The 18,341-nt window shown below is 48.1% G+C and overlaps 2 protein-coding genes across 5 annotated transcripts in view; one reads left to right on the top strand and one right to left on the bottom strand.

The window, feature by feature from the left end:
• Window positions 1–106: 106 nt before the first annotated feature.
• On the bottom strand, window positions 107–10,745 carry TSLIG2 (tRNA splicing ligase complex subunit 2). Its single transcript, XM_055399343.2, has 4 exons — window positions 10,416–10,745; window positions 8,626–8,792; window positions 4,759–5,134; window positions 107–2,907 (listed from the first exon to the last, which is right to left on the bottom strand). The coding sequence occupies exons 1-4, from the start codon at window positions 10,512–10,514 to the stop codon at window positions 2,851–2,853; spliced, it is 699 nt and encodes a 232-aa protein (XP_055255318.1). The 5' UTR covers window positions 10,515–10,745; the 3' UTR covers window positions 107–2,850.
• Window positions 10,746–16,037: 5,292 nt separating this feature from the next.
• The window catches only part of TGFBRAP1 (transforming growth factor beta receptor associated protein 1), a 32,294-nt gene continuing 29,990 nt past the window's right edge, over window positions 16,038–18,341 (top strand). For all 4 annotated transcript variants that reach the window (XR_016038627.1, XM_088841591.1, XM_055399608.2 and 1 more), the window contains exon 1: window positions 16,038–16,139. The gene's annotated coding sequence lies outside the window, so the exon portion shown is untranslated. The remainder of the gene's footprint in view (window positions 16,140–18,341) is intronic.

Genomic DNA, 18,341 nt, shown 5'->3' on the forward strand with positions numbered 1-18,341 from the left:
CGGGTCCAAGATGCAGCCAGACTACTGAGAAGTCAATCCAGGTACAGAAGGTTGTTCGATAAGGAATAAACAAGTTTCTATATAGTTAAAAAAAAGAACAAATCACTACATGTTTTTACATTTTATTTTTGTTATGAATGACAGACCTACTCAGTAATTTGACTCCTTTTATTTAAATAAGGATAAGGCTACTTAAAAGACTGTTGACATACAAAAATGTACATTACAAGGTTAAACTCTCTGTACCGAATTACAAAACAAGTATTTAATAAAAGCACACTTAAAACATCACGGCCATTCTGGAGCCTCTAAGGATGACGAGTCCACAGCAGTCAACAGAGAAAGGATGCTCCAACAGACCTATGATTTCACCTACGGGCAGTTCCACTTAATGGAAGTTTTTAGAAGGTCGTTGCTATCGAATGAGTCTCTAGATCAGTTTTAGAATCATCTCTCAAAACTTAAGTCAACCAAAATGCTATTTCAAATAATAATTACAATTCTGAAGAATTTTAATACTAGTAGAGATATGATGGCCTCATAGTGGTATTTGCAAAGTGCCTGTTCGCTGCCCTAAGCGATTCTGGTGAACTGTCCGCCTCCTCAGCCACTGGGCGACAGACCTTCTCAGACCCCTGCACCAGTGTCTGTGGTCCTCAAGGACAGAGCTCACCTAGCTCTGGCCAAGCAATCCGACTTGCAAATAAATGTAAGCCTGGAGTTCAGGATCTACAGGGTGAAGGAGAAGGAGCAGAGAAAGTAGAACTGTGGGAGAGGAAAGTAAGAAAAGGGAAAACAGGGAGCAAAGAGGGAGAAGCACAGGCGCCCACGTGCCTAGGAAGTAGACATGTGCCTACACCGGGAGCCACCTGACTTAACCACCTGCTCTCCACTCATTCCATACAAGCCACCAGACGGCTGCACGTCAAGGAGCGAGAGGTCATCCACATGAGTGCTGCTCAGCTCAAGGCCTGGAGACAAGCCCATAAGGCGACCCCTGGGACTGCTGTCATCGCCTGTGAAGCTGTGTCCACCCTGTGCTTGGATTTGGCGAACACGACCCGCAGTACCTGGCCGAGGCTTCTCCAACTCTTCAAACTCAAAACAGCTCAATAATATGCTGCTATATGAGCACTGACGCTGAATGTTCATAATATAAACTTCAATTTGAAGCAACAATGTTACACAGTTCAGCTGTTATTACCAACCTACTCTGTAACTTAAATATACAAATTAAAAATTATTTTTATTGAGTAACTAAAAACAAGTTTCCACTGACGTAAAACTGTCAAATGGCTAACTCTCTCTTAACTAGGAGAGAGATGCAGATGGGAGAGGAGACGGCAGAACATAAAACATAATCTGTCATCCTACCCTAAAATCTGCACTTTCACTCTCTCCCTTAACACACAGTATGTATAGGGTTACGGCTGTCCTTTAACATACCCAGATGTCAGCCCTGCAGATCACACAGCATGTTTAACAATTTACCGTAACATTAACAACTGACAGCACTAGTGTCTATCAGTTTTGTCTTATGTGTACAGATTTATAGTCTGGACAAAGGCAGAAAGGCTGAAAAATGTAGGGTTAAAGTTTGGGTATAGTACCTATCTTCAAGGCTGAATGAATGTTTTATAAGGTGATTCAAGAGCTAAAATGCTTGTTTTAACAAATCAACAAAGGGATGAACTGCTCTAGGAAGGAAAACTCCAATCTGAGGGTCACTCATACAAGGGAAGAATGTGAAGTACCCTTGACCTTGGTCAGAAACACACGGCAGAAAGTGGACCTGGGAACTCATGAACACGAGGCTTGCGAGTCTCCTCGCTGACTTCTATTAGCGGACTGGAGTGACGTCACTTCACACACCACGAAACCTCTGGTGCCTCCACGGCACCCCCACTGCCCCGCGCTGCTCCTAGTGACCCCTAGACTTGGCGGCCCCTCTCCTGCCAACTGCACGTGGCACTGAGCCCCCCTGGCTGTCTCCCAGGCTTCCTGGATCCTCAGGCTCTGGCCTTCTACACCCTCTTCCTATCCTGAGTCTCCTGCCGTCAGGCACCACCTCCAACAGGATCACTCCCCTCAAGAGCTTAGAGTCAGTTTCACTTGGAAAAGATTATGCTCCCAGGAGGGAGTGGTTCCTGGCTGAGAGGGAGGTCAGAGCTGCCAGGACTACATGACAGGAACATCCAAGGGCTGGGCAGTCTACTCTCCATAAATCAACTCACAATTAAAGGGAAGAAGGGGCAGTAACAAGCACTGGGTTGCCTTTTGGTTTCTATGAAAAGAGGCAACACGAGCGTCAAAGACAGCAGCGTTACCTGAGTATTCTGAGCAGGTAACTGGCAGCACTACAAACACACTCTCCGTGGGGAACCCTGAAGAGGAGTCTGGCAGTATTCACTAAAATACTGTGACGAACTGCTATATTCTTTTGCTTGGGAAAATAAATAAAAATCGTGAATTTCTAAAGTATTTGAGTTTAAAAAACCCTCAAATTTCCCCAAAGACCAAAACAATTGAGCATAATTCTTAAAATTCATCAAATGTTTTATACCAGACTTGCAGCTAATTATGTGACTAGGGCCAATATAAATGACTTTACTAAACCACTTGTTTAAAAAGAAATCCCTTCCTAATCAAAGCATGAAAGGCAAGATTTCCCCCTCCCCCACAGGAAGGAAAGGAGGGAGAAAGGAAAAGAAAAGGACTTTATTTTTTAACCTAATTTAAACCTCTTAAGAATATTCCACAATAATCAAGACCTCTGTAAATGCCGTCAATATATGTGAGCTTGCCTGAAAAACTACCGTTAGTTACGTTTACATTTCTGGGAGGTCTCCTTCACGGCCACGTCACATGCTGTATCTTCCTCTTGGCTTCGGGGGGCTTCAGGTTAATCTGAAAACACAGGGGCAGAAGTCAGTGCACACTTGAGAAACGTCAGAGAATACCCCAAAGGCGTATTTTACACCAAGACTGATCCCTGATACAGGAATGGTGGTGCACTGCTGCCGCCTGGTGGAGGAACTGGAGGCGGCAGGAAAGAAAGCCACCTCCTGGTCCTGTGTTTACAGATGCGGTTCTCAGACGTTTGTTGGACAGACTGGCCCGGGGCACAGAGAACATGCCCAGGCTTGGGCCTCACCCCAGAGCCAACTCAGTCAGCACCCTCAGGAGATGCGGGGATGCAATCCTGACCCCAGCGGGGTTTTCTGGAAGCCACCCCCCCCGCCCCGGTACACTCGGAGCTGAGAACGACAGCCACTCCAGACCTGCTTCCTCCCTGCAGGGCCCATCGCACCCCAACCTCACAGTCTAAGATCTGAGTACAAGTTTTAAAAGAAAATTCACACCTCTGAAAGAATAAAAGTTTTCTGAGTAGAAAAATGCTTTCCAAGAGATTGGGGGAAAAAAAAAAATCCTCAGTGCTCACTGACCATAATATTCGAGGGCCTCCCTCACATTTCCACCTCTCCTCTCCCCCGTGCCCCCAGCAGTGACTGGCTGAGGACAGAAGCAGTGTGGCGTCATTAGAAGTGCATGTGCTGGGGCCAAGCTGGCCTGAATCCAACTACAGACGCGCCTAGACTGGAGCCCTAGACTAGTTTGTTTAAATTATCGAGGCTTCTTCCTTCTCATCTGTGAAATGGGAACAGCGACTGTACCCACTGCAGGGGGTGGCTGAAAGGAGCCTGAACTGATGAACTGAAACGAGAACTGTGGGCTGGTCAGGTCACTGCAGCTCTCTCTCCGGGGTCTGCTATTTAGGTCTCAACTACTCAAGAGTCTTGATCTCTTTGACACAGAACATGAAGATGATAACAAAGCTGAAGAATACACAGGGATGCTGTGGACTGAATACCTTTGTCCCTCAAACTCCCCGTGTTGAATCCTGACCCCCAAGGTGGCGGTGCTGGAGGAAGGCCTCTGGGAGGCGGTTATGTCACGAAGGGGATGAGTGCCTGCCCCCATAAAACAGACCCCAGACAGCATCCTGCCCCTTCTGCCAGGAGAGGACGCAGAGAGAGCAGTCGACTCTGAATCAGGAAGTGGGCCCTGACCAGACACTGAATCTGCCTTGACTGTGGACCCCAGTCTCCAGGGCTGTAGGAAATGAATGTTTACTGTTGGAGCCACCCAGTCAGTCGTGTCTGTTGTTAATATCAGCCTGACTGAACTAAGACAAAGAGTAAATGCTATAAAACTGCACACATATATATGTAAAATCTCGTAATTAAACTCAAAATATATTCTGGCAACTATACAGATCTGCCGTTTGAAATGCAAGCATTCAGATGGTAAGTCTAGTGGAGCCTAACAGAGCAGAGTCTCCCAAACCACCTCCATCCTGCTACAGACAGCTGCATGCGAGGGGGAGGGGGGGCAACTGGCAAACCCTACAGATTCTGGTGTGATTTTAAGGTTAAGTGCAAAAACAGACCAATTCAAGGTCAGTATCTACAATGCCGCTTAACAAATGTGCAACCCTGCACAACCGAGTTAACATTCTGAGTCTTGCTAACACAGGACTACTTCTCTCCTTTAGTTCCAAGAGGACAATCTAGGAAAAGTGCCCAAGAGGCACTCCCTTTACATGTTTTAAGCAGAAATAAACTGAGAGCACTTTAGACACTAGCTTATCATGGATCCCAGGGCCACACACAGGGAATGAGATGTACACACGAGACGTCTTCTGCAGAGCAGACCCCAGGCACGCAGCTGGCACAGAGACCACTAGGCCGCACTCACCGTGGCCTCGGCCTCTTCCTTGGGAGCAGCTCGCTTTAACTTCACGGGAGTGGATCCCACGGGTGACAAAGGCGGCGACTTCACAGGGCCTGAAGGGCTTTTCCTATGCGTTAAGTCATGGTTCTGTTTAGTGTCATTATTATTGTGTTCCATTTTATTGTTCGTAGGCAAATTGGAAGACAAAACTAGGGGTGACACACTTGAAGAGGAATTTGACAATTTTCTAAAGGCATTACTGGCAGCGCTCGCCTGGGACGGGAGCCTGAGCCGGTCATTATCCCCGTTCTCTGTCTTCTTCACTTTTATGCTTGTACTTGTTGAACTTCCGTCAAACACAATGAGGGGTCTTTTCCGCAACCCATCTGCAGGGCTACTCCTGAAATCAGAGAGATGTATTCATGAAAAGTACTCTTTGAATGGCAAACCAGTTCCCTGGAACTCAAAGCTAAAATGACCAAAGAAGATGTGACTAAGTAGGACTACTGGAAATGAAGTTTTCTATGTTTACCCTGAATGAAATAACTTTCTGCTGCTCTGAACTTTACAAAATTTATCAACAAAAACTTAGTTATCTTTCATGTATATAGAAGATATAGTTATTTTTAGAGCATCAATCCATCAACTAACCCTAAAACTTCAAGTGGGCCTTATGAAGCATTATACGAACAAAGCTAGTGGAGGTGATGGAATTTCAGTTGAGCTATGTCAAATCCTAAAAGAAAATGCTTTGAAAGTGTTGCACTCAATATGCCAGCAAATTTGGAAAACACAGCAGTGGCCACAAGACTGGAAAAGGTCAGTTTTCATTTCAATCCCAAAGAAAGGCAAAGAATGTTTAAATGACCGCACAACTGCCCTCATTTCACATGCCAGCAAGGTAGTGCTCAAAATCCTTCAAGCTAGGCTTCAACAGTACATGAACTAAGAACTTCCAGATGTACAAGCTGGATTTAGAAAATGCAGAGGAACCAGAGATCAAATTGCCAACATTCGCTGGATCATAGTAAAAGCAAGGGAATTCCAAAAAACATCTACTTCTGCTTCATTGACTAAGCTAAAGTCTTTGACTGTGTGGATCACAACAAACTGTGGAAAACTCTTAAAAAGATGGAAATACCACACCACCTTACCTGTCTCCTAAGAAACCTGTATAAAAGACAAGAAGCAACAGTTAGAACCGGCCATGAAATAATGAACTGGTTCAAAATTGGGAAAGGAGTACATCAAGGCTGTATATTGTCACCCTGCTTATTTAACTTATATGCAGAGTGCAACATGCGAAATGCCAGGCTAGATGACTCACAAGCTGGAATCAAGATTGCCGGGAGAAACATCAACAACCTCAGATATGCAGATGATACCACTCTAATGGCAGAAACTGAAGAGGAGCTAAAGAGCCTCTTGATGAGGGCGAAAGAGGAGAGTGAAAAAGCTGGCTTAAAACTCAACATTCACAAAACTAAAATCATGGCATCCAGTCCCATCACTTCATGGCAAAGAGATAGGGAAACAATGGAAACAGTGATAGACTATTTTCTTGGGCTCCAAAATCACTATGGATGGTAACTGCAGCCATGAAATTGAAAGACTCTTGCTTCTTGGAAGAAAAGCTATGACAAAGCTAGGCAGCATATTAAAAAGCAAAGACATCACTTTGCCAACAAAAGTCCCTATAGGCAAAGCTATGGTTTTTCCAGTAGTCATGTAACAGTGTGAGAACTGGACCATAAATAAGGCTGAGTGCTGAAGAACTGATGCTTTTGAACTGTGATGCTGGAGAACTCTTGAGTGTCCCTTGGACAGCAAGGAGATCAAACCACTCAATGCTAAAGGAAATCAACCCGGAATATTCACTGGAAGGACTGATGCTAAAGCTGAAGCTTCAATACTTTAGCCACCTCATGTAAAGAACTGACTCACTGGAAAAGACCCTGATGCTGAGAAAGACCAGGGGCAGGAGAAGGGGACAACAGAGGATGAGATGGTTCGATGATATCACTGACTCAATGGACATGAGTTTGAGCAAACTCAGGGAGATGGTGAAGGACAGGGAAGCCTGGTGTGCTGCAGTCCATGGGCAGAGACTTGGATATAACTCATTGACTGAACAACAACAAAAAATTTTAACTTTAAAAAATTACCATCCTGTTGACAGAGTTATCCTGCCCATGTATCACTGATTATTTAGAAAGCCTAACAAACTATAACACTACACTAAACCACCATATTGGCAGCTAACAAACAAGGAATTGATAGGACATCCAACTCCACTCATTAAAAGTCCTTAAAGTCCAGGCATTTTCTAAACTAACTCTAACATTTATATAATTTTAAGTTTATAACTGGCAAGTCTTGACATTCAGTTTCTGAAAACCTAATTTCCACTCTTAATTGTAAGTATAAATAATAAAAGCATTCATCTGTTCAGTATTAATTAGACCTCAAGTGAAACAAACGTCTTGGGGTGGGGGGACTTTCAATTAAACATGTTAAGAGAACTTGAACAACCAGTTATTAGGAAAAACACTTTAGCTTTGCTACTGAGAGTCCTACTAGGGACCAGTGGCATCAGCACCATCTCGGGAGCTTATAAGAAATATGCTCATCCTGAGATGACTGTGTTCTGATCAACACTGAGACTGTATACACATCTGTTCGCCAAAAGATTATACACAGATGACACAGGTGTTACATTCTTCCGCTATTCTCAGAAGTGGGGAAGAATCAGCCATCAGTCAGGAACCTTTCTCCGTCTCTAGAGATTAAACCACTAGCTCAGAGCTCAGGTGCTGCTGATGTGCCTCTCAGTCCATCTTCTCCCGCTGTCTGTAGTGCACTGCCTAGGACAGTGAGGCGCTAAAAACATATTCAGCGATCAGTCAATAGCACCCATGCGCAATGAAAGAGACACAGGAAAATACATAATGAGGCCACTTAGAGATCTTAAGATACTTCGTCCTGACTAACTGCTGATTAATTAAATGTACAAAAGGAAATTCATCTGCTTGTGGTTTTACGAAAATTTTTCTGGAATTTAAAATTTTCTGGACTTTTCTGGGGTTTATGGAAGTGATACAACCATCTCTTTATTTCTATTTTATTCGCAGACCTCATGGCCTTATCTGACTCCACTTTTTTCTCCTACTTTAATAAATCTTGTTGGCTCTGCCTCCAAAACACAACCAGACCCCAAATGCTTCTTACCAAGTCCAGTATCTCACCCAGAATCACCACTGTCTACTGCCAGGATTACAGAACAACACCCGGCCTGGTTCCGTCACCCTCCCCCAACCTTAAACCACATCTCAGTATAGCAGCCAGAGTAAACCTCTTAAAATGTACATCAGATGGTATTATCTCTCTGCTCAAAATCCTGTGCTGGCTGCTCATCTCAGAGCAGAGCCACGGTCCTCCCGCACTCACCCCTCTGCACCGCCTTCCCTGCTCGGCCTTGATGGCCTCCAGGCTGCTCCTGGCCATGGTGTGGACACACCCCGGACCTGGCTCTCGTGTTCAGCCCAGAACACCCTCTACTTTCCACAGGTCTCTCCACTGAAATGTCACTTCTCAGTGAGGCTGTCCCTGGCTACTTCACCCACACCTGTCATCCCTCCTCCCATTTCACTTTTCTCCTTCGCATTTACTGCAGTGCAGCATTCCCTGTATTTGACTTAACTTTTTTATTGTGTGTCTCCCAATTCAAATTTGAGCATGGAGTTCGGTCACTTTTATTTACGCTACAGTACAATGCCTGATGCTCAATCAACAGAAGCTGAGTATTTTTTTACCTAAGTTCACCTGGGGAAAAAAAAGAAAAGCAAGATTGTTCAGTCATATAAAACAATAACCAGAACCACAGAAAAGTACCTTTTTGTCTCATTTTTTCCCTCGTGCTGTTCTCTCTTCTTTTCCATCATTTTCCCCCATCTATTCTTTGGCAGATCTCTCTGAGGCAGCGGTATTGCATGCTGAACATAAAGGTCAGTCAGACTGTCTTTGGTTACTCTCATGTCAGTTTCAACAGTTATGTTCTTCTGTGGAAAAGGAAGTAAAAGTAATTTCAAAACAACAGCCTTCATTTTAAGTCCCTATCTAACAGAGTAAGACATGAGTGCTTAAATAACAAGTATAAAACCACTTTCATGTTTGGACACATGCCTAACATCCTATATGATGGTGCAAGAAGCAGTACTTCAGAAGGGCTAAGCTCTTCAAGCCTTCTGTCCAGCTTCCTCTTAAAGACAATAGTCATGTGTCCTCAGTATGACAAGGACAGCAATCCATGCTGCTCAACACACACAGGAGGCATAAAGGCTATTTCCAGTAGCAGCATCTTAAGCTATGAATGCAACTGAAAGCTGGGAACTGTCTGGGGAGACCAGACAAAAGAAAGCAAACAATGATAACAGTTACTCCATCCTGTCAGAAAGGTATCTAGAGAGTTACTGTCATGAGCAGATGGGCGGGCTGGAGTTCTCACCCCATATGTTCTTCCCCAAGTTTCCCTACTCAGGAAACTATATTAAACTGGAGCTCACCACCCAGACCTCAAAGCGATTCTCAAACTGTGATCTCTGGGTCAGCGGCAAGAACTTGTTAAAAATGGCACTTTTCAGGCCACACTTCAAAATTACTGAATCAGAAACTCTGTGCATTGAACCGTGCAGTCTGTGTTTTCACACACCCTGGGGTGATTGTGAGGAACCTAAAAAGTTTCACAACCACAGGGAAAAAAGGTAATTGTTATTTCTAAAAAATTCTACCGGGGTGGGGGGTAGGGGGTGATGGGACCAGGTTTGAGGAAACCAGAGAAAGAAGAGTACTCAGGAGAAAAACAAAAGGAAAACAACAAAACATGCCACTTAAAGCCCCCCAAAGTTTTCAGCAATTCTCCACCACTTTAAACAAAACTCATCACTTAAAAAAAACACCTTTTTATTTTATGCTGGACGATTAACAATGTTGTGATAGTTTCAGGTGGACAGCAAAGGGACCCAGCCGCAAATATACACAGATCCATTCTCCCCCAAACTCCCCTCCCATCCAGGCTGCCACAAAAATTGAACTCAGTTCCCGGTGCTCTAGAGTAACTTTTTTTTTTGGTCTTATTTTTCGTCTGCTATCACAGGCCACAACAGCTAAAAAAGAGCAAATGCTGCCTTGAGAGCCAGGAGCCCTGAGGTCTCCGGCTGCACCATCTAAAGGCGGTGTGAACAAAGAAGTCACTCCACCTGTCTGGGACTCAGTTTCCCCGTCTTTGAACTCGGTGACTGTGGAGAGCGGACGACTTCGATGCCCTCCAGGCCGGCGGCCGGGCACCGCCACCCCTTGTTCCCGTTCTTCCACGACCTTCCCCAGCCCCTCCTGGAAGGCCTCTGATCACACCCAGGCCGCGGGGGTTGTCTGGACTCCCCTTTCCGAGCCATCGGAACCACAAAAACGTATTCCTAACTCCCAGGAGTCCCTGGAACTCTGAGGACGTCTCTCTCGACAGGCGAGTGCGGAGACCCGGCCGGTCAGCGCGGGGCTGAGAACGGCTAGACCCGGAGGCTGGCACGGCGGCGGCGGGTGTGTCGGGTGCCGCCGAGGACTACCCGGGGCGAGCTCAAGTCCCAGCGCCTCCCCGAGGCAGGCCCGCCCGCAGCAGCGCGCCGCACCTGCTCCAGCGTGAGGAGAAGGAACTCCTGGGACAGCAGCTCCGGGTGCAGCAGCAGCTCCGAATCCGTGCAGCTGCGACCGCCCACATCCCCCGCCATCGTCGCCAGGAGACCCCGGCCGGCTACCCACAAGTCTCCCGCGAGCAAGCGTCCCGGAAGTGACGTCACGGAAGGCGCGGCGGCCTCGGGTGTGGAGTCACTGTGTGTGTGCCGCGCGTCGCGCCCGCCTCTGCGGGCAGGCTAGGGTGCTGGGCGGGCTCTAACCAAGGAATATCCCCGGGGGCATAAAGAAGTGAAAGAGCTCCCTGCCGAGGAAACTGGCATTTCCAGTCTGACAGGAAGAGAGGGAAAGGCGAAGTTCACGAGCCACGATTGGTCGCGCCTGGTCGCGCCTCCTATGACGTCAGAGACAGAGACCAATGGGAGTGCAAGGACAGCCTCGCAGGAAGACGGCGAAAGAGGCAGATAGAACTTAGTCTAAATATTGTGAGCAGTGTTTGAAAGCTTCTTGGTTTTGTTTTTTGAACATTTTTATTGTTTGTTTCCTAATCTTCATACAATATGATGTAAGGCCACAGGCTTTAATTCCTTCGAACCCAGCGCCTGGCACATAGTAGGCACTCAAGTATTTGTTCCTGAAATAATACTCAGTTCAGTTCAGTTCAGTCGCTCAGTCGTGTCCGACTCTCCGCGACCCCATGAATCACAGCACGCCAGGCCTCCCTGTCCATCACCAACTCCCGGAGTACACTCAAACTCATGTCCACAGAGTCGGTGATGGCATCCAGCCATCTCATTCTCCGTCGTCCCCTTTTCCTCCCGCCCCCAAACTTTCCCAGCATCAGAGTCTTTTCCAGTGAGTCAACTCGTCGCATGAGGTGGCCAAAGTATTGCAGTTTCAGCTTTAGCATCAGTCCCTCCAATGAACACCCAGGATTGATCTCCTTTAGAATGGACTGGTTGGATCTCCTTGCAGTATAAGGGACTCTCAAGAGTCTTCTCCAACACCACAGTTCAAAAGCATCGATTCTTCGGCGATCAGCTTTCTTCACAGTCCAACTCTCACATCCATACATGACCACGGGAAAAACCATTGCCTTGACTAGACGGACCTTGGTTGGCAAAGTAATGTCTCTGCTTCTTAATATACTATCAAGGTTGGTCATAACTTTCCTTCCAAGGAGCAAGCGTCTTTTAATTTCATGGCTGCAATCAGCATCTGCAGTGATTTTGGAGCCCAAAAAAATAAAGTCTGACACTGTTTCCACTGTTTTTCCATCTATTTCCCATGAAGTGATGGGACCAGATGCCATGATCTTTGTTTTCTGAATGTTGAGCTTCAAGCCAACCTTCTCACTCTCCTCTTTCACTTTCATCAAGAGGCTTTTGAGTTCCTCTTCACTTTCTGCCATAAGGGTAGTGTCATCTGCATATCTGAGGTTATTGATATTTCTCCCAGCAATCTTGATTCCAGCTTGTGCTTCTTCCAGCCCAGCGTTCCTCATGATGTACTCTGCATATAAGTTAAATAAGCAAGGTGACAATATACAACCTTGACGTACACCTTTTCCTACTTGGAACCAGTCTGTTGTTCCATGTCCAGTTCTAACTGTTGCTTAACCTACTCCCACATGAAAGTAAGGGCAACCGAGAAGTGCCGGGACACAGCCGCGCGTTTGTTTAGTTTTCGCAGCTGTGAAATGGGAATAACGCCCTTCACACCGTTGTGAAGATGGGTCGAAGTAGGGCAAATCCCTCCCCTGTTACCTCTGCTGCTGCTGAGTCGCTTCAGTCGTGTCCGACTCTGTGCGACCCCATAGACGGCAGCCCACCAGGCTCCCCTGTCCCTGGGATTCTCCAGGCAAGAATACTGGAGTGGGTTGCCATTTCCTTCTCCAATGCACGAAAGTGAAAAGTGAAGTTGCTCAGTCGTGTCCTACTCTTAGCGACCCCATGGACTGTAGCCTACGAGGCTCCTCCGTCCATGGGATTCTCCAGGCAAGAGTACTGGAGTGGGTTGCCGTTGCCTTCTCCACCTGTTACCTCTAGCTACCTGGAAATGTGGCTACCGGTTCTTGGTCCCCCCCCCACCCCGCCACCGCCTTTGGTTTTCAAGACTTAACCTGATGTCTCAAACTCTTCATCAGCAAAAACGTTTTATGGCAGGTAAGACCTGTGCTTTTTATTTTTTTCCTTCTCGTATTTTCCAGTTTAAAACTAGAAGTACTTCCCTGGTTGAAACTAAATCATTTAAGATAACTCTTGGTGCCTCTGAAACAAACGTTTCAGGATAGGAGGAGTGTCCCCAGGGCAGAATAAGATTCCAGCACCCTCCCCACTCAAGGGAAAGGAGAGACAGGGTCTTTGGTAATGCCTGCCCTCATTCCATCCTAGAAAGAGCCTTAGAGAGAGGAGCTGCTGAAAACAGGCGGTCTGCTGTGTTTTAATCAGAGTTTCTGATGCAGAAGTAGGATGGGGGATAATTTGCCTTTCTAACAATTTTTGAGGTGATGTTTCGAATGTGTACAGGCAGAAGGGCCACCTGAAAGAGACTTCTGCCACATCGAAGCAAGGAAGCTACAGGCATCTGACCTGCGAGCCAGGCAGACACTGTGATTGGAGGCTTCAAGCCAGGCTTGTCAGCACCTAAACCACAAGACTGAAAACCAAACCCCAGAGTGGACAAAGAGCGCCTCTGAATTCGTTCAGGACCAGAGATGTGAGGACCAGACATCTCCTGCTTCTCCTCATCCTGGCACCTTACACATTCCCTAACCAGACACAACCCTGAGGAAGAGCACTGGCCTCCCGTGACAAGATTATTGTCTCTGGCAGCTGAGTGGGGCTTAAAGTAGAAATAAAGTTCAGTTACAGAAAAAAAAATTCCATTTGTTCCACATTTGAGTTTGTAGACTGAAGTTCATTCCTGCTACAACAGTATTATCTGTATTATATAGTAACTGAAAGTGCTCAGGTTTTATTATGAGAATTTCCCCTTCCTCAGAGATCATGAGGTTTTCATTAACATTTTTATTTGGGGCCTGTAGTTGACAAGAACAAAGCTGAGGAAAACCAACAAACACTGCCCTGCTTGGTGTTGTCACCTCACTGGTTATGAGCTCCTCTGGAACAGAGCCCACCACCCCACCCCGACCCCCTGCCTTGGCCCTAGCAACACATTGCATACGCTTAGTAAGTATTCAGTGTCTACTGAATGAATGAATCATGAACAAGATATATAATGAGAACCTGGGGTGTTGATTTCTCTTATTAGCAGTATAATACTAAGAATTCAGTTGTATCTATTCAATGCTTAATCTTCATTAATGTTTTAGGCCATCTTTTTCACACTCTATAGAATAACTTGTTTAGTATGGACCAAAGGGATATTTATTAAGGATAATAAATGACTTCCCTGGTGGTACAGTGGATGGGAATCTGCCTGCCAATGCAGGGTACACGGGTTTGATCCTTGGTCTGGAAAGATGCCACATGCTGTAGGCAACTAAAGCCTTTTTTACACAGCTACCAAGCCCACACTCCAGAGCCTGTGGGATGCAGCTACTGAGCCCTTGTGCTGCAATTACTGAAGCCCATGAGCTCAGAGCTGGTGCTTCACAAGAGAAGCCACCACGATGAGAAGCTCACACACCACAACTAGAGAATAGCCTCTGCTTGCTGCAACCAGAGAAAGCCTTTGTGCAGCAAGGAAGACCCAGCACAGCCAAAAGTAAATAAATATCATAAATGAAGTTAATTGATAATTCCTTTGAAAAGTTTATTTTGATATTCTTAAATATGACGAATCAAAACAACATGAGGAGTATAGAATTAGCCAGGTGCGTATCTTTGCATGTTTATGGATTACATACAGCTGCCAGACTCAAAAACTTCAGGAAGGTTTGTAAATGGAATAACGTGCCCGTGTGGAGTGTACCATTTTAAGAATATTATGAAAAATTTTTTCAAAAAGGAAATAACTATTTCTGAATTATCTTCTTTTGCTCCTCTTGTGTTAACACATTTTCACTCCTAGATTGTTTAAAGCAGAACACAGACGTTCCATAAACTGTTTCAACCAACAGAACTTAATTTTATGTATAAAAAGTGTCACCGTGTTGTTGAGTTCTTACCTTGCTCTGTTCTTACTCTGCGGAATTTAGGGGCAGTCTTCCACTTTGTGTCTGTTAATTCCTGTGTCCAGTGTAGAAATCAGTAGTGCCTGCTTCATAAGGATATTGCCTAAATGAGGCCAGTCACCACGGTAGGCCCCTTAGCCTTGTGTCTGGCTGGCAGTCAGTAGGTGTCACCTCTACCTCGTCTTATGCCAGGGCATGGCAGAGCGCTGAAATGACAAGGCAGAGTGGATTCTAGGCCAGGTGGGTCAGTGATGAGCTGGTGACCAGTCACACATTCTCCATGGGTCTGGGCAAAATGAGATGGATGAAAATTCAGGAGCTGGATGCCAGGGAGCTGGCTCCACCAGACCTGCACTTGCCCTTGAAACACAGGTAGCTGTAACTCTGAAAACCCCTTATCCACCTGGAGGTTGGGCCAGTGATGCTGGATCCGCAGGGTCAGGACCAAAACTCTGTCTGGGGCTGGTGGGACGTGTGTAGCCAGAAGGGAAGGACGTAAGAGGTCACAGAAAATTAATTCCTGATTATTTGCTTCATTTGACTTTGGGAGGGGGGGGTTATTTGTTTTTCTCCCTTTGAAACAGAAGGCTGCAGAGTAGTAGCTGGTATCTGCCTCTAGATTGGGGATGGCATCTTTATTTTATATGCTCCAGGGGCTGGAGGAAAGCTGAGGTCTTGGGGACCTCTTAAAGTCAGGAAAATCATTGAGAAAATTGGGCTTTTTATATGCTGATAATTGCGCACTGACGGCCCTAGAGGGAATTTTCTAATCTTTTTCTCTGTGGAACTGGAGTTTGACTATATGTTGAAGAGAGGCCCATGGATTCATCCTAACCTAGGACTGCGCTGTAGCTTGACCCAAAGGGATAGCTATCAATGGGCTCTCCTGAAGGAGTGGGTAAAGAATCCAGGACTCCTTGCTTCATTAAGGACACCCTGCGAATTCACCGCCCCTGGGGCTCGGGGTTAGCTGTGGGCCTGGGGCGGGCGGCGGGGGGGCTCGTGCCCGGCAGTCCATTTCAGCCCTACGGAGGCCAACAGCCGCCATCCACTCAGTCCAACTACGTCAGGTGGCCATGCGGTCCAGCCTTTCCCAGGATGGAGGGATGGCTGGATTCACTTGTTCGTTCAGCAAGTACACTGCCCAGCGCCGTCGCGGTGCTAGAAATAGGGCGGCGAGCGTGTCCAGCAGGCCGGGGGGAGGAGAAAGCGCGGCCCCGACAGCTGCAGCCTTGCCGCGTTACCGACCCCGCCCAGGGCCCGGGAGGCTCGGCTCGTGCGCCTCGGAGATCGGCGCGTCTCCCCGCCCACCGCCCCCCGCGAGCCCCGAGGCAGGCGCTCCGGGCCCCCCAAACCCGAGGCATCCGAGGCCGGAGGGGCGCCCCCTCCTGCGGCCCGGCCCAGGGCGGGGTCTGCAGCCGACGCGGGGCGCAGGCCGGGCGGGGACCGGCGCTCCCGCCCCCGGCCACCCACGTGACGGGAAGCGGCGGGGCCGGGCCGGGCCGGAGCCGAAGCCGGGGCCGGGGCCGGGGCTCCTGAGCGCGCGGCCCGGGGCGCGGGGCCCGGAGCGGCCGGAGCGCGGCCGGTGAGCGCGGGGCGGGCGGGCCCAGGGTCGGCGCGGGGGCGTGAAGGGGGTGAGGGGGCGGCGGGTGCGAGCAGGTGCTCGCGGGCAGGTGGCGAGGAGGGGACTGCGGCCGAGCGCGGGGTGGGCGCGCGGCGCGGGGACTCGGCGGGTGTGCGGCGTGCGCGTGTTCGGGGCTGGGAAGACCCGAGACCTCGTCTGGGTTTGAGTGAGCTGTTCTGCGGGGAGGAGCCCAGTAGGACGGCGCCCCGAGCCCCCTGCCCCTCCACCCGAGCGTGCGATCGTTTCGTCGCTGTGGTTGACATTTCCTGGAGCTCCTGGGATTTGAGAAAGCAAATTCCGGGCCACATTCGGGCCCGACTGTCTGGCCTGAACTGGGAGACCGGGCAGGGGTGTGTGATGGGAGGCGGGGATTCCTCGCCGCCGTTCTGCCCTGGGACGCAGGTGCTATAGAAGTTGGTTTCTCCTCTGCCCGCCTTCTGTGTTTTAAGAGGTGGCTTTCAAAACAGAAGCTGCCACCTCTGGTTGCTCGCACCTGCCATCACTCCCGCCAAAGGCTTCGGGTGACCATCAAACCGCCCCCCTCCCCCAGGCCCTAGCTGGCTGCAGGGTTTTCTTCTTCATGCACATAGGCCTTATTGAGTTCAGGGGTCCCAACCTGTCGGATCAGGGTTCCATCCTTGAGCAAGTGCCCGGGGAGGGCAGGCAGCCGTGGGGACAGTGGTGGCAGGTGGAGACCCAGGGAGAACGTGTGTGAGGGTACACCGGGGTGTGAGCCGACAGCCCAGCCCGGGGCTCACGGCTGGAGGGGTCGCCGAGCCCACTGCCCCTCCTCTGGCCTCCCTTCTCTGTTGGTCAGCAGGAAGCTCCAGCCTTATGGTCGGATAGGAAGGAAGAGCTGGACAGCTGCTTCCTTTTCTTTTTCCTTCCATTTCTGTCAGCCCTGCTGCCTCCGCGGTCACTGAAGCGTCCTGTCTGGTGTATGGCCCTCCCAGGCCGGGTTCTACTCTTAACAGGGGCAGAGCTGCTCTATGGTGGGAGTTGGGGGATGGAGTTGTGGGTTCAAACCCTGACCCTGCCCCTTCTAACTGGGAGCCCTGGACATTCACTGGACATTCTGACCCTCAATTTCCTCAATCAAAACCGGGGAAATATGAGAAAAGATACATGCAACGCATTAAGAGAATGTGCATGTGGCATGGAGCCTGGCACTTAGTAGGTGCTCGATAAATTATGGTTGGTAAACAGAAAGGAAGTCATGGGGCCAGAGCTATCTCGGCTCTGAGTAATTGTTAACCCGGTGAGGGCTTGCCTCTGCAGTTAGGCCCCTCCTGGACTCTGAACTCCAGAGTGCACATTTTCTGTGCACATTTTACAAAGACCTGGGGGGACAGGTGTGGTGGGAACCCTCACCTGCGGATCCGTCCTCTGCTTTTTCTCTTCCACTCGACGGTGAGCCTCAGCCCTTTGGTCCTGGAGGCAGCTTGCCCTCCACTGCAGCCTCCCAGGACACTTCAGCCTCTGCCTAACCCTCCAGCAACAGGGGTTTGCCTGGGGTCCCTTCAGGCAGATCCAGTGGACAAGTTTTAAAAGCACAGAGATCAGTGTTTAAAAACTTTCCAGGCCTGATTTGCAGCTAACCTTTGTGTTCTTACACAAAACATTATGGCTTATTCCTTCATGCTAATATTAAAATTTTGTGATCCTTTAAGAAAACTCGAGGAAATTTTCCTTAATGGGTTAAGCATCTTCATCTTGGCCTGAGCCCAGTTCTCATTAGAAATACATTAAAGTAATCATTTGTGGTGGCCAGGTGTTTGGAGACTGCCCAAGAATTTGGCCCTTACTTTACAACTCATCTCTTCTGTGGCAAACCTGACCAGTTTTTCTTTATTAAAAAACACTGTACTACTATATGAAGGCAGAAGTAGCAAGTTAATTTGGGGTTACCCTGAGTGAGCTGGAATGCCTCATGCAGAAGGGCAGGAGGAGTCACTGGCCATGCTGTGAAATCTTGTAGGTGATTTGAGGTCAGGATCTTGTCTTGATGGTCAGGTAGCTTTGCTGAGGAAATTAAACATTCAGGAAAAAACATGTAAAAGGGGACAATTGCCTAGCATTCAGAAGGCCCTCAATACTTCTTAACAGCTGTTTGAAAGTCCAGGATTGAGGAAGATGTTACAAAGGCCATGCCCTGAAGACCCA

Source organism: Moschus berezovskii, chromosome 11 (genome assembly GCF_049115385.1).
Source record: "Moschus berezovskii isolate FMDL1 chromosome 11, NW_MosBer_1.0, whole genome shotgun sequence".
In the NCBI taxonomy this organism is placed as follows: Eukaryota; Metazoa; Chordata; class Mammalia; order Artiodactyla; family Moschidae; genus Moschus; species Moschus berezovskii.

Bases quoted from the DNA above. Each gene is read 5' to 3' on its own strand.
- TSLIG2 (XM_055399343.2), bottom strand. From the start codon at position 10,514: ATGGCGGGGGATGTGGGCGGTCGCAGCTGCACGGATTCGGAGCTGCTG. The intron at 8,793-10,415 runs GTGCGGCGCGCT...CCTTTTCCACAG, and splicing joins TTCTCCTCACGCTGGAGCAG to AAGAACATAACTGTTGAAAC. The intron at 5,135-8,625 runs GTACTTTTCTGT...CTCTGATTTCAG, and splicing joins GGAAAAAATGAGACAAAAAG to GAGTAGCCCTGCAGATGGGT.